The 16,111-nt window shown below is 35.8% G+C and overlaps 1 protein-coding gene across 1 annotated transcript in view; it reads left to right on the forward strand.

Moving 5' to 3' along the window:
- The window catches only part of LOC113057979 (RING finger protein 145-like), a 22,175-nt gene extending 6,290 nt beyond the window's left edge, over positions 1 to 15,885 (forward strand). The window contains exons 3-11 of the mRNA XM_026225639.1: positions 6,596 to 6,704; positions 8,548 to 8,639; positions 10,606 to 10,841; positions 10,927 to 11,102; positions 11,299 to 11,439; positions 12,145 to 12,327; positions 12,427 to 12,574; positions 13,465 to 13,821; positions 14,396 to 15,885. Of these exons, the coding sequence (XP_026081424.1) occupies positions 6,596 to 6,704; positions 8,548 to 8,639; positions 10,606 to 10,841; positions 10,927 to 11,102; positions 11,299 to 11,439; positions 12,145 to 12,327; positions 12,427 to 12,574; positions 13,465 to 13,821; positions 14,396 to 14,707 (1,754 nt within the window). The 3' untranslated portion in view covers positions 14,708 to 15,885. The remainder of the gene's footprint in view (positions 1 to 6,595; positions 6,705 to 8,547; positions 8,640 to 10,605; positions 10,842 to 10,926; positions 11,103 to 11,298; positions 11,440 to 12,144; positions 12,328 to 12,426; positions 12,575 to 13,464; positions 13,822 to 14,395) is intronic.
- Positions 15,886 to 16,111: the final 226 nt, after the last annotated feature.

Here is a 16,111-nt window from a genome sequence, read left to right on the forward strand (position 1 = left end):
AAATTGGAATTCCGACAGCTATCCATTTCATTGCTTGTGTTTTTCTCCTACATAAGAACCAATCGTGGCTTTAAGTTCCTGTTGACTTTCTCTGTCAGCTTCATTTGAGGATGATATGCCATAGTAAGCTTCTGATTTACACCCTATTGTTTGCATAAAAAGTTGAAAAGGTGAGAGGTGAACTCTTTCAGAAATAAGATAAGATGAGGTTCCTTATCTCGTGAGAATTTCCTCTTGCGATGAGGGATGCTTTTACTCCAAAAAAGAAATCCATTCTCTATCACATAATGAACTCTCGTCAGATCTTCTGTAGGTTGCTTCTGACTTTGGTTGCTAACTATTGGATTTCTGTGTCATTATTATGTTCTATGGCTATTTGTGAGAGATTAAGCAGTAAATTGAATGGTAGAGATGTAGATTCAGTGGCTGTACTGATGAGTAGGATGTCTGGGGTAGTATGGACACCCCTTGATAAAACATCATAAACAACGTTGAATTGTCCTTTTTAATGTCTTTAAAAACTTGCTGGCATTGCTTAGTCCATTCCCACTTGGCATTACTTTGTTTCAGTGCATGTAATGGAGCTACTCTTTCAGAGAAACATAGGTTAAAATGATGAAACCAGTCATAGAAACCATTTTACATCCTTGACCTTTAGAGGTACAGGAAAACATTTGACAGCGGAGACTTTGGCGGGATCAGTTTTCACTCTCTCAGGGGTCACAATATGTCAGAGAAATGCAAGTGAGCACTGGATGAAGTTACACTTTTTAAGATTTAGGGTGAGATCTGCTTTATGAAGACGTGCAAATTACCTGCTGAATGTGCTGGGAATGTTCAATGATGTTACTAGAATAGACAACGTCATCAATATAGACCATGCAGCACTTTCCTTTCACTTCCCTCAAATACTATAGAATAACCAAGATGTGTCACTCATATAGTTTTAAATGGGAATAAATGCAATACTCAATATGGCGCTCTATGGAAGGAAGCCCGCCTTCTGAATAAAAGAGAAAAGAGCCAATCCATAATTGGTATAAGTCATCATGTCACTGTAGTTGCCATTAGAAGCCCCTGTTGCTATAGAAACAGTCAGCATTCTGGAGACCTCTGCTTAGGGCTGTGCATATGAACTGGCTCATCTAGCCTGAAAAATAAGCTTTTACAATGCTATTTGAGCAAAATATACAGAATTTATGAGACAGTTGTTTTCAGATTTCATTTGTGATTTCATATATGAAATTTATTTCATAAGCTTAGCAAACAGTTTTGGAGAATTTGATGTTTTCCCATTAAAATATAAAGGTACTTCACTCGCGTGGCTATGAGGCATTCTAATAATGGCTGTCTAGTGTAATGACTTGCCTTAAGGGACTTTGCTTCCATCAACATGTGTTTCACGAGTCTTTGGAATGTTGCTGTGGTGTTTTTCAGTCCAAAAGAGAGACAACGAATTGTATATATCCCTGAGGAGGTAATGAAGGCTGTCTTCTCAATACTCAATTACTGCATGTAACCACTTTTATAATCAAGGGTGCTAAAAATAGTGGCACCTTGTAAAAACTCCAAAATAAGCTGAATTTGTGGCATTGGGTAATCATCTAGATGTGTCTTATCATTAAGACCCCGATAATCAACACAAAACCTAGAACTTCCATTTGTCTTTGGTACAACAACCTCTGGTGATGCCCATGTTGAGATGGGATAATTAATTTCTCCAAAAGCTCTTGAACTTGGGACTCAATGAACTGGTGTTTCTCCAGTGAAACCTTGTACACTCTTTTCCTTATGGGCACTTAATCTATGGTCATATTTTTTTTCTGCCAAGATTGAGTGCACACTGTGGGCCAACTAAACATTAACTCCTCCAATTTCTTTGAATGAAGGAGCGTGAATCAACCTTTTGTGTGGTTCAAAGAATGCTGATGATCTTCTGAACTAACAGTAGGCATAGCTAGATAAAAGTAAGTGGAAGAGTTTCCATTGTTATGCATAAAAGGAAAAATTTGGTTCCAGTGAATTAGATAGCTGGAACTGTGCTTTGTTAAAATCTTTTACAATACCACTTTAATAAAAAAAAAAATATTCCCAGGATAATTGGTATGGTTAGGTTGGAGTTGGAGATAAAGTTGCATTTATCTTTTTTCCTATTTCATATTCCCTATTGACTTTACCCAGTGTACTTTATCTCTGTCCATTTGCTTAATTTGTTCCAACTAAGACATTAGTGAAATCAGTGAAAATGTGCTGCCTGTATCTATTATAGCAAATGCATAACTTTTTCAGAGTATTAAAGGGATAGTTCACCCAAATATAAAAATTTAATCTGATTACCCCCAGGGCATCCAAGATGTAGGTGATGTTGTTTCTTTAGTAGAACACCATTTTAAACACAAACCGTTGCAGTCTGTCAGTCATATAGTGGAAGTGGATGGGAATCATGAAAAAAAAAAATCATACAAAACCAAATAGAACCTTGCAGCTTGTGATAATACATTGATGTGTAAATTCACAAAATGGTCTCTGCAAGAAACTGAACAATGTTATTATATATACATATATATATATATATATATATATATATATATATATATATATATATATATATATATATATATATATATATATATATAGAAATGTTTTTTTTTTTTTATTAATTTTTTTTTTTTACCACTGAATCACACAGTGTCCAAACTGTCCTGAAGAAGGCAAAAAAAATAATCCAATTGTCCGATAGAAAAAATATTCCAAATTATCAGCACTCCAAGTTTCCTTAAAACATAGCTTGGGCTGAAAAGATTAGTCAACATTATCAACAACGTCGACAATAAAAATTGTCTACAAATATTTTTGTTGACGAGTAGTCGTTTGATCTCATATGACCTCTTGTAAGTAGAGTCTGCAATAATGCGGTTTGACCAATGTGGAGCTATAGCGCAAGACTGTAATTCAGCCCTTTGCAATTCAAGAGAAGAAGATACGCTTCAGAACAAATGCAGCCACTCCTGAAGCTGACTTAATAGATAGCCTTAATACAAGCAGCTTTGCAGTTTTAAACATTAAACTTTTTTCTAAACTTTCTGTTAGAATTACAACTTTATCTGTTATAAATCAGCTCTCCAGTGTGTAGCTAGCTTATGAGAAAATCATTTTATTAGTGGGGAAAATCATATATTTTATTCTTAAAGTGATAGTTTGGTTTGCAGAGATCAAAGCTTGATCTAGCTCAGGAGTATTTTGATTATCATAACTCGGTGAGTTATTTTTAGAGAGATTATGTTGTGTATAAAGTAGTGTAACCAAAAATAAAATGTCTCATCACTTACCTTTATTTTGTTTCTTGTTCATATGACTTAAAAGGAGATGTTAGGCAGAATGACGTCATTCAGTAACTTTTTCATATAGCTAAATAAATGGTGAACGAGAGTTTCTCTGTCATCTCATTTTTGTGCCATATATATTTATTTGTATAAATTAATCATATAATAATTGGACTTACATAATATGATTTTCAAAGGCTGAAATTATTACCTTTATATGTCAACATTTTAACTACTGATTAATCAGTGAAATAATTGATGATTAGCTGATTAATCGTTCTAATAATTGTTAGATCAATCGATTATCAAAATAATAATTTATTGCAGCCCTAGACATAGCGTGTGTTGCAACTCTGATCTTAAATTATCTCAGCACGATGAGCAAAGAGTTTCGGTCAAGTTATTCATTAGTCCAACAATAAGTAATACACAGTTCAAAAGAAAGAAGGAGAGACGGAAAACAAGAGTTCTTCTATAGAACAAACACACAACTAGCATTCGATTCAGCTCTGCTCGCCTTAAACTATATACAAAGTAAGTGCAAAGTTACATAGTTCAAAACAACCTAGAACACTTGATTGAGCTGGAAACATTTGTTTCTCAATCCAAACTCAATTAAGCAGTGAGGTTATGTGAGAGGAAGCCATGCTTTCCCTTAATAAAACAGGTATAAATTACTCTACTGCCCATCTATGTTTTATTCCCAAAATGGAGAACACCCTAGAGCACAGTAGAAGAACTACACTAAAAACAAAACAATTTAATAGAGATTCAGCAGATCCTGTTCTTGGCTGCAGCTTTGTTTTGCAGGTGCAACTTGTCCAGTGTTGGTGGTGCTAAGGTACCCTCCGGACCCCCTGCTGAATGGCGGATGGAGTCAAAGTACAGTACCGTAGCTCCCACAGGTGAAAAGTGCTGCTTTCAGGAGAAATTTTGGTGTACTTCTTTTAATCTCAGGCTTGCTGGGTTTGTAGTAGTGTTAAGAAATACCACCTTGCCCTGTGAAGCTCCTGTGGATTTTGCACTATACTGAAGCGGAAAGAATAGATATGTGCTGTCTGTACAACAATTCAGTTTGAAAATATGACACTGCAAGTCTCCAAGAACTAATACAGATGGCCTTCCCTAACACTAGGAGCTGACATTTCTGCAGAACAACTCTGCTTTTTCAAACAATCCATATCTATATACTCTGGGCTTTAGCCCTATCATTATATTGAGGAAACTGAGCATTGTCCATCCAATCTTTTTTAATGATACATATAGGAGCAGATAAATTACAGTGAGTTTGGTTTGGCTGAAGGTACTACAGCGGAGATACAATAGAGAAAAGGAGAACATCTACTGTCAGCAAGATGTCACTTTCCATCTTTACTGCCTATGGATAATATGAGCCCTCTTTCAACATTTTATCCATCCACAAACATGGCAAAGTCCTCTGCTTTTCAATCGGATGAGAGCTTCCTCATGTTTCAGAGCTAACTTTATTCCCAGGTAATTGCATTGGTTCAAGCTAGTGTACCAGCGTGCTTCACATTAATCAATACTGAGATAAATTTTGTGTCTTTAGTACAAGTAGAATATTTCCATTGCGTTGTTTTTCCGCTGTGTTTTAGACATTGGAGAATGGCCCATGTTTTTTTTATTTTTGAACGGCAGAAGTGAACTGGAGGAGCAAGTGAGAGGATGAGTGTTGAACGTCAGATAAACCGTTACGTAACAGGAGGGATCAAGAGGGTTTGGCAGTGGAGTAACAAGAACTTAATCTGTGCATGGCAAAAGCCTTAATCTCCCACTTCATCCTGTCTACTCACACTCTTTTGAACACACAAACGTCAGCGTGAGCCAGTGAATGTCAGACTGAAGGCTGAATCATGTACTACAATACCCTTGTTCATTATGACGTTTAATACTGAATGCATTTACATTTGAAAGCACCTTTCTTTCAGGAAATGTTGCAGCCATTTTATTAGATAAATGTCTTATGCAAACATTCCAATAATCTAAATCTCATTTTGAATTTGTGTTTGTCGTCAGCTTACTTTGACGTTCTATATCCTCCACTTTTGTGTTTTCTCAATGATGACCACAACAAAGGTTCAAAACAGCATCCAACCTGTTTATACCGCACTTTTTCTGTATGCCTAAAGTAACTGGATGATCTAATCCAGCGACAAAAATATACAGTACAATAAACAACAGTTAGTTCCAGTCCTCTAATATGATTGGCCAATCAGCGCTCGAAGAGTGCCAGTCCAACAGCGCTGTATCACTCCACTTGTTTCGGTTTGTGCTTTTCAGAAAAGACCGTCAGTGAACTCCCGTCAGTCTGTGTGTTAGTGCATTATGTTGAGCATACTCTGTGACCATTTCTGCAGGTTACTTTATCTTTATGCTAAGTAGGTAGTGACTTTTTGATGTGAATGAATTATTGACTCACCTGTTTACTTAAAAAAAAAACCAATTCATTTAACAATGAAACATGTAACTGTGTGTATTAGTGAGTCATCTAATCATTCACTCAATTGATTTGTTCAGAAACACCGATTCATACACCAACACAGTAGTGTTGCTCCAAAGAGACAGGGATTTTTCTAATAGCAGACCAAAAATAGACTAGTTGTCAATTTCAGATTTACAATGTAGGTTACTGTTGTGTAAAAGTCACATTTGAAATGGTGCTGGCCTTAATGTCAGCATTATTTATCTTATACATCAATGATATAGGCTACGTATGCTAGTAAATTTCACAATCAGCTTGATTTCGGTTTTCAGTGAACTTAGAGCAATATCTAACATGATTTTTTTTCACATGATCTGACTCATTATGCACATCAGACTACCAAATGATAAAATTCAGATTAACCATATTTATTTTAGAGACTGTTAGCTGAGCTAAAATAAAATGCAAAGTAAATGTGCAATGTAGTACTACTATTTATATGTCCATACTGAATGCTGTTTAGTATGCTATTTACTATATGGTTGGTACTATATGGTATATTCTGCACTCTGAACAGTATGCTTGTATTCTGTTCTAACATACCCAAAGACTCTTCATGCAGGTGTGACTATCAATGAACTGAATATCCAAATTCAGTCCGTGTGCTCTGGCTTTGGGACTTCCTTTGACAGTCTGAGTGAATGGACTCTCTCTGCTGGTCTGAGAGATATTGAGAGAGATGTGCCCTCAGAAGCCCTTCTGTGTGCTTGACAGCATCCTCGCATAGCGGCCTAACAGCAGTCCCATTCTTTATCCCTCTCTCTTTCAGGCTACATTCTGAGTCTGGTTTTGCTCACTCTGCCCCGACAGCACCTGGTGCAGCTCTACCTGTATGTGCTCACGGCTCTGCTGCTGTTTGCTGGTCACCAGATCTCAAGGTGAGAGTTTTGGACTCCCACCATTACAACCCTGATAAGCCAGTAAAAAAACTGTCATTCAACCAAGAGAAAACCCATCATGCTTTTTGATTTAGTCTGTTTGATTCAATATAGTTGAATATATTTTTCTTTGTTAATTAAAAAATGGGACTGATGGGTTTGTCAGATTTTCATTTGTAAACGTTTTTCAAAGATTCCCAAGTTATGGTGATTAAGTGCTCAAGAAACTTGTCTTATTATTATAATTTGTTGAAAACAGTTTTATTTTTTTTGGAAACCTTGATAATTGTTTCCCCCCTGGATTTTTTGCAGAATAAAGAGTTCTAAAGAACATTTATATATATATATATATATATATATATATATATATATATATATATATATATATATATATGTATATATATTTTTAAACGTTTTTACTGATTGATTTAATGTATCCTTGCTGAATAATGATAATTTCTTAAAAAAAAAATAATAATAAAAAAATCTTGCAGACACCAAACTTTTGAATGGTAGTGTATATTATATTATACTGTTATTTATTTGCCTTGCTTTCTTTTTATCCTCTATGTTGTTTTTCCCTATGGAACACAAAATAAAAAATTATTAGTATTAGTATTAGTATTAGTATATTATTTAAATGATTAAATTAGAATATTAGTTTATGATATGATTAATTTTTAATTTGAGTGTATATATGTATATACATACAGACATACATACATTACACACACACACACACACACACACACATTTTACATAATAATAATTATACATAATAATAATTATATATATATATATATATATATATATATATATATATATATATATATATATATATATATATATATATATATATATATATATATATATATATATACTATAACTAAATACTGTATTTTTATAAGCATTTATATTTGGACATTTAAATGATATTGCGCAAAAAAAGAAATGCTCTTCTGCCATGCTCATGGGTCTGCGATTATAGTGTGGTGCTTTGCGTTTGACAGCTGGCTGTTTAGTGTCAGATTAAGAGAGAGCTTTTAGCACATTTCTCAGCCTAATGTGTGTCTGTTGAAAAAGCAGTGGCTGCTCAAATTAAGATCACCCAAGTGTGGCAAAGCCATTACTGCCAGCTCATAACTTACCTGCCTCACTGTATTCCCTCTCTGCCTCCATACACTGAACAGAGCCAAGCTCAGATAATAATTTAAGCAAGCTTTGTAAATGTTTATTCTGGTATGTGTGTGTCATATATGAGATCCATTCGGTCCTCTAAACAAGTTAATCTCTCAGTGTCACCCCCAGAAGAAATGATGATGTTATGTGCAAAGTCATTTCAATAATCAAATTTTTCACCAAAATATACTGCAGAGCTTTAAAAGTGAACAACTTTTATGGACCTCTTTTACGCTGCTTTAATAAAATTCTACCTTTGTGTTCCACAAAAAAATAAAAAAAATAATAATAACTTTATGCAGTTTTGGGATCTTTTTCCCCACACAAAAATGAGTTTTAGATAAAAAAATGATTGCTGGAGCCCCTGCCGGAGTGCTGCAGAGCCCTTAGGGGTTGCGGACCCTTTATTAAAAACCCCTTAGATAAGGTTAAAGGATAATTTATACTTCTGAATGTCAGTGGTAGTTGTTTTTGTGCTCAGTGGGACTCAACTAAGAGTTATATAAGGGATTGTTCTCTCAGGAATTCTAGTCTGATAAAAACTGACGGACTTGGGCCCACTGGGCCCACTGCTCAGCGTTGTCTGACTCGGCCAATAAGTAGATCCTCGGGGAGAATGCCACACTATGAGAGGTTAGAATAAAGTCTCTGTTCTGTGTTTCAGGGACTATGTGCGCAGTGAGCTGGAGTCTGGCTATGAGGGCCCGCTGTACCTGGAGCCTCTCTCCATCAACCGCTTCACTACTGCACTCATCTGTAAGTCTTCTAATGATCACGCCTTTAAAGTCAATGTGAAATGCTGTTCACAAACCACTTTTGCTTCTTTAACATTAATAATTTCTGAGTGAAACAGGATGTAAATATTAAGCCTAAAATACAGAATTGAATTCATGAAAAATGAAGCAAGGCCATATTGTGTCACCACGATCATTCAGGAGTGAAATGCTGATAATACAATTGCAACCTCTCTGATATTCCTCCTGTTTCAAAGTCTGCAGATGCGGAACAGGGTATTGGTATGGAAACAGAGATGAAAAAAGCACATTCTTGCTATCTCTGTCTTTGCTACACTGCTAGTAGGAGGGGACTTTAACAGGGCCAGTTCTGATTTCAAGTTGACTTAAACTTAACGTTCTGAATCAGGTTGCTGTCACGTGCGAGTCCCATACTGACTTACTACAGCTCTTATTCAGTCTGAACGTGTGCCCATGTAGTGTCATTCTGGGAAGAATTGGGTAGTTTTGCATGTCTCGGCATGTGATGTCAGATGTCAAGGCATTTCTTACCCTTGTTCCCGTCTCATAAGCCACCTGCCCTCAAACACGCTGTATAAAAGCCAGTGATGCATCTTTCATATTTTCCCCTCATCACTTTTGCTATGAGTACAATCCTTTGCCAGCTTAATGTCAAAACCTCTCCTGCTCGCTTCCTTTATTTTTTCTCTCTCACAAATATGGTCTTCCCCTTGTCTATAATATGTCATACTTTCCCTTACTCTCTCACTTTTTCTTTCACTGCATTTTATAAGTCTGTTCCTTCCTCTAACTTAGTTGCTTTCTCATCAACTACTGTATATTTATTCTTTCTGTGTTTTGCTTGACATTTATGTGGTTTAGGGGGTAAATCTCACTGTCCAGAACATGCCTAGATCATATTTATTTAGGATCAGTTAGGAAAGTAGCACTTCACAACAAGCTCCCATTAGTTATAGTTTATAGTTTTGTTAAATTACAGCATTTTTTCAATTTCTTTTCTTTATTTTGGCAAAAAAAAAAAAAAACTTTAAATAGTATTTTTGCTTGTCATCCAGAGTTTTGATGTGCATATCATACTGGCAGCTTTATTGATGGTACTTTTATTTATATATTTAATAAATGTTTTTTTTTTTTTTTTACATAACAGAAAATATGTATATTTTAAAAAGGTCTCTAGAAGAGTATATATTACATCTTCAATTATCCGTCTTTAGTTATAGTGATTGCTGTGTTTGTTGAAGTTAAGTTTTAGAAAATTCATTGTTGTAGAAAAAGTCAATATATATTAACCAAAATTTTTGTCTTTGGACAATTAATTAATTAATTTGTTTATTTTTGTCAAAAATTAAGGTTTTAATGTAAAAAGAAAAAGTAATACATTTGTCTATAACAGTATTTGGTCCCAACTTTTGACATTGGACCCTAATTTCTATATATAAAATTTTAATTTTAATTAAATTTATGCATTTAGCAGACGCTTTTATCCAAAGCGACTTACAGTGCATTCAGGCTATCAATTTTTACATTATTATGTAAACATTTTTTACATTATTATGTACTTAATATGCTTTATAGGCTTCTTTATGCATAATATATATTTCTTTCTCTCTTTCTCTTTCTTTTTTTTCTCCATTTTGTGGTGAAATACAACCCTAGCACCTGTTGGTGAGATTCACCCATTGGTGTACTTCTTGCTATTTCACTGGTGTGCATATTGAGTTCTTGAGTGCTGCTGGGTCCTTTACTCTGAATTCTGTAGATCCTAATTAACTCCAGCCAGAACAGATGCATTCATTAATGTCAGTGAGTACAGTAGGGAGCACATGGCTTAGATTCAGGTCTTGTGCTTTTTCTCTTCAGTATCATATTGCAGTTTAGTATTAATAGTAATCTTATTTTTGCTCATATTTTTAATTCTATTATGAATAGATGTTTTGTTTTATATCTCTGTGTTTATGTGTGCATAGGTCAGCTGGTGGTGTGTACCTTATGCTCCTGTGTGATGCAGACCAAGCGCATTTGGCTGTTCTCAGCGCACTTCCTCCCTCTGGTGGCCAGACTGTGCCTGGTTCCTTTGGAGACTATCGTTTTCGTTAATCGCTTTGCCATGATTTTCACAGGCCTGGAAGTCATCTACTTTTTGGCCTCCAACCTGCTGGTGCCGTTTAATCTTGCCAAAACAGCATACCGGGAGCTTGCACAGGTTAGAACAGTAGAGGCAGTTTTTAAACTGGAGGGTGTTAAATCAAAGAAAAAAGAATTCAACTCTTTTCTGTTATATCTGTTAGGTGGTGGAGGTTTATGGGTTGCTGGCTCTCGGTATGTCTCTGTGGAATCAGTTGGTTCTGCCCGTGTTGTTCATGTGTTTCTGGCTGGTTCTGTTTGCTCTGCAAATCTACACATACCTCAGCACACGAGACCAGCCAACATCTAGAGAGAGGCTGCTCTTCCTTTTTCTCACAAGGTGAGTCGAAGTTCAGGCTGCCCTGCTTGTCATTCCTGAGCATTTTAATAAAAAGTTTAATAGAGAAATAGATGGATAAGAGTGTCACTGATCTTTTTTTTCTGCAAAATATTTGATGAACTGTTAGTAAATGTTGGATTGATTGATTTTGTTCTCATGAAGGTTTACAGCAGGTTCATTTATAAATGTTTCTCAGTATTGCAGAGTGCTGTTGTACTCCGTACTCTCTGCTGGGCCTGGTGTTCACAGTGTCGTTCGTTGCTTTGGGAGTGCTCACTCTTTGCAAGTTCTACCTGCAGGGCTACAGAGCTTTCATGAATGACAACACCGTGCACAGGTATCACATACCCACCCTTACGAGTTTTTTTTTTTTCTTATGCAACACAAAATATTAAGTACAAATGTATCTTTTATTGTCTTGCAGTTGCCATTTTGTGTGGTTTATTACTAAATTATCAATAATATAATTATAATTTGAGATCTTATTTTTTGTTTTGGGGGTCTCTTATGGTCACAAAGGCCACATTTATTTGATAAAAAATACAGTAAATACAGAAATAACGGAAATATTGTGAAATGTAATGACAATTTAAAACGACAGTTTTTTATTTTAATAGATTTTCAAATGTAATTTATTCCTGTGATAAAAAGTTGATTTTTCAGCAGCCATTACTCCAGTCTTCAGTGTCACATGATCCTTCAGAAATCATTCTAATATGCTTATTCGGTGCTCAAGATATAATAATTATTATTGTCATTATCAATACTGAAAACCCTGATATATTTGTGGAAACCCTGATACCTTTTTTTCAGGATTCTTTGCGGAATAGAAAGAACAGTGTTCAAAACAACAGTGTTGATTTAAAATAGTAATCTTTTGGTAATCAAAACTTCTTTCTACATAGAAGTATTAATTACTTAAAAACAAAACCACAATCAAAAACTTTTTGAACCTGTCTTGAACAGTTTGGCATGATGTCCATACTTGATTCATTATGGCACTTTTTTATCAAATAATTGACCATGGCAATCTCTCTCTCAGGGGCATGACAGAGGGAATCACTCTTCTGATCCTCGCTGTTCAGACTGGACTGATTGAGCTACAGGTCATCCACAGAGCCTTCCTCCTCAGCATCATCCTCTTCATCGTAGTGGCCTCCATCTTGCAGTCTATGCTGGAAATTGCTGATCCCATAGTGCTGGCGCTGGGAGCCTCCAGAGACAAGTACATAAGCATGATTGTTAAAGACGTGTGTTTATGTATTTTATAAGTGAACAATGTAATTTAGTGTTCTGGTTATTTTTGAATCATTATTGCTAACAGGAGTCTATGGAAGCACTTTCGTGCGGTTAGCCTGTGCTTGTTCCTGCTGGTGTTCCCAGCCTACATGTCCTACATGATTTGTCAGTTCTTCCACATGGACTTCTGGCTTCTGATCATCATCTCCTCCAGCATTCTGACCTCACTACAGGTAGAAATCCCACAAAAACACACAGCATCAGCTCTGTACTGATGGTTACATTAGTGAGTGTAAGATACAGCATAAAGCAGCCGAAACGGAGGGAAAAAAATGAATGGGAGAAATTGTAACTCAATATGGTACTCAAGATGTTATTACTTACAATCTTGACGAACAATATTGGAGATTTGAATGGATTTTAGTAACATTAGCCATCCAAATTGCAGATCTAATAGAGGACACAACACCATAAAGTGTATTATATGATTTCCTCTCTGCATATATATATAATAATTTGGTAACACTTTACATTTAAGGATCCACATGGTTTATTTATCTTCACCATAAATCACTTTTTCTTTAGTAAATAAAAATATAACTGTTCACTGTTAGTTGTCAGCTCGGTTCCATTAAATAATATTAACAGATACAACTTTTGATTTGAATAATTAACTAGTAAATGTTGAAAATAAAAGTATTAAATTCTTTAGATGTATTTTTATTGTTAGTTTATGTTACCTAATGTGGTTAAACCATCGTTAACAAATGTAAAGTCATTGTAAAGTGTTGCCAATAATTTATAATAAATACAAATTATAAAAATATTTAAAATGTGAACAAAAAAATATTAACAGTAATATTTAATTATATAGTCATATTTTATGTTTATATTTGTATTTATAGTAACAATATTCATATTTCCAATCTGTTATTAATACAAATTATTCATACATAATTTTTTGTATTTTTGAATCAGTATTTCATCGGCCATCTGCCACCCTGCTCTCTAGTCACTGGCTCTAAAAAACCTATTACAGTTGTGTAGGAGTTGTGACAGTTGCTGATTGGTGTAATGTGAAATTGAGCTGTTGTCCCTCTGTTTTAAAATCTTGGGCTCTCAGGTGCTGGGCACACTGCTGATCTACGTGCTCTTCATGGTGGAGGAGCTCAGCAAGGCTCCGGTGGAGAACATGGATGATGTCATCTACTGGGTGAACGGCACCTACAGGCTGCTGGAGTTCCTGGTTGCGCTGTGCGTGGTCGCGTACGGCGTGTCGGAGACTGTGTTCGGGGAGTGGACCGTTATGGGCTCTACCATCGTACTCATCCATTCTTACTATAACGTGTGGCTGAGGGCCCAGCTGGGCTGGCAGAGTTTCCTGCTCCGCAGAGATGCTGTCAACAAGATCAAGAACCTGCCTACAGCTTCACACCAACAACTCCAGCAGCACAATGACATCTGTTCCATCTGCTACCAGGTGTGTGTGAGTGTGGATGTGAGGGTTTGTGTGTTGTGATGGATGTCCAGGTACATTCTGTAGCACGTGTCTACTTGTGTATTTCTGTGGTAGATTGATGGTGGGTTCAGTTAGGGTGCATCACTATTGTTCATATCCTCTAAGTATTAAATTTATGCGCATAATCTGTGCCACACCATTTGTATTATATACATGGACATATCTAATATTGCGTGGCTTGCTAAAAAAAGACTTTTCCAAGGGATTGGATTTAATATTTTTTTGTTTGGCAGACAGTATTGTAGACTTACTTTTACTTTGGTCAGTAAGCAACCACCTAACAACCATATTCATAACACCTTAGAACAGCTGATATTTGATTTGTATTATTTATTGGTATGAATTAATATTGGATAAATATAGACTTATATTGAAAATTGATTTGTGAATGGATTTATTTACCTTTTTTTTTTTTACATGTAAATTACATTTACTGTCATTTTAATGATGATGATGGTGATGATGTTATGTATATATATATATAATTTTTTTTTTTTTTTTTTTTATGACTAACCTCTTCTGTTCTTGAATCTAGGACATGACGTCAGCAGTCATCACCCCCTGCAGTCACCTCTTCCATGCCGGCTGCTTGAAGAAGTGGTTGTATGTGCAGGAGACTTGCCCACTTTGTCACAACCAGCTAAAAGGCTCATCACAACCTGCCTCTCCAACACAGGACGCCCCACCACAAGAGCCCCCAATACAGCCAGCAGGTGATCTGGACCCTTCAACGCATCCAGAATCAGATTCAACTCTCCAGGTTCCCCAGCAAGACGACACCACTCTCGCTTCAGCGTCAGACTTTACGGCTGGGCTGAAAGACGACAGTGTCTCCTCCCAGTACTAAAACCTGCCTTGAGCCAGTCTCAACTCCACACACTATTGGCCAAAAGACAGTTTTACAGCAGAGGGTCTGATGGGATACTGTCGGCCCTCTCTGTGACTGATTCATACATTACATACGGAATGCTATTTAGACATCTATAAAATCAAAATCAGTCGTCCCCATCTCGTCCAGAACATCACAGAATCCAGAGGCCAGAAAGCTTATCGGAGGTGAAAAGAATAATTTCACCTCTTCCACATCTGGATCTACCAAAACACCAGCTCTTCCCCACCCTTTATTACGAAAACTACAATCTCCAGGGAAAACCAACCTGAATGTGATCATGTGACCCTTCAATATAGTGCTGTGATGCTCTGTAGGCACATATCAGCACATATCCACTAGCACGCACTCAGTATTCAATAGCGGTAGCCCGTGTTTTCTGTTCTCGATTTGTTTAGTTTTTTTTTGAGAGAAAATATATTTACATATATGCCACTGCATTTGCACTAATGTAACATAAAGCAATGCTCCAAAGTCTTGTCTGATGCTAAATACTGGTGTGTATGCATTGAATCAAGTTCTATATGAAATATATACCCATGTACAAATATATTTGTAGTTAGGGAGTTTTGATATGCAAAAGTATATTGTAAAGCAGCATCGAGTGTCATGAAGTGGCCTCAGGCTTAAATGAACGCTATGCCTCTAGTGCGACCTCTAGTGGCGGTAGTGGGACGTGCCTTTGGCTGTGGATAAACACTGACCAATGAGGAGAGTCAATTTCATTCTCATCAGTATTTGTCATTTAGCGCATTTGTGAACATGAATACATTCGAGAATGTATGAGCACACTTTGCGAATGCCGTTTTTTTTCTTTTTACTAAGCGTTTAAGTTAATATATTTAACATAGTTAAACGAATGCTGTTTGGCTTGTGGAATTTTTAATCTGCAAAAATGTTACTTTTTATCTAAACCACCAGATTGTTTTTTTAAAGCTATTTTCCATTTTAAAGCAAATCTGAATGAAAATGGAGAGTATAATCCTAATAGCATTCTGAATTTATCCTCATTTTCTTTTAATGCATCATACACGTGGAATTATGTTCTTTGAAGGCTAACTTTGTTTGAATTCAGTAAAATATGCCTGAAGTCTGAACGTGAACCTGAATGTCAGAATAAATCCAATCCTAAAGTATGAAACATTTATCTTGGCTTTCTTCCACAATGCCTTTCTAAATCGTAAAAAGACCTACAGGGGCTCTTAAACCCAGCTGCGATGATGATGAAAATAATAATAATTTAATATTTACTATTAATTTAATACAAAATATTAATAATATAAAAAAGAACTCATTATTAATTCAAACATTATTGTTTATTTATTAATAATTATAATTGTTTAAGGTTATCTTTAGCAAACT

The sequence above is a fragment of the Carassius auratus genome, chromosome 39 (genome assembly GCF_003368295.1).
Source record: "Carassius auratus strain Wakin chromosome 39, ASM336829v1, whole genome shotgun sequence".
Taxonomy (NCBI): domain Eukaryota; kingdom Metazoa; phylum Chordata; class Actinopteri; order Cypriniformes; family Cyprinidae; genus Carassius; species Carassius auratus.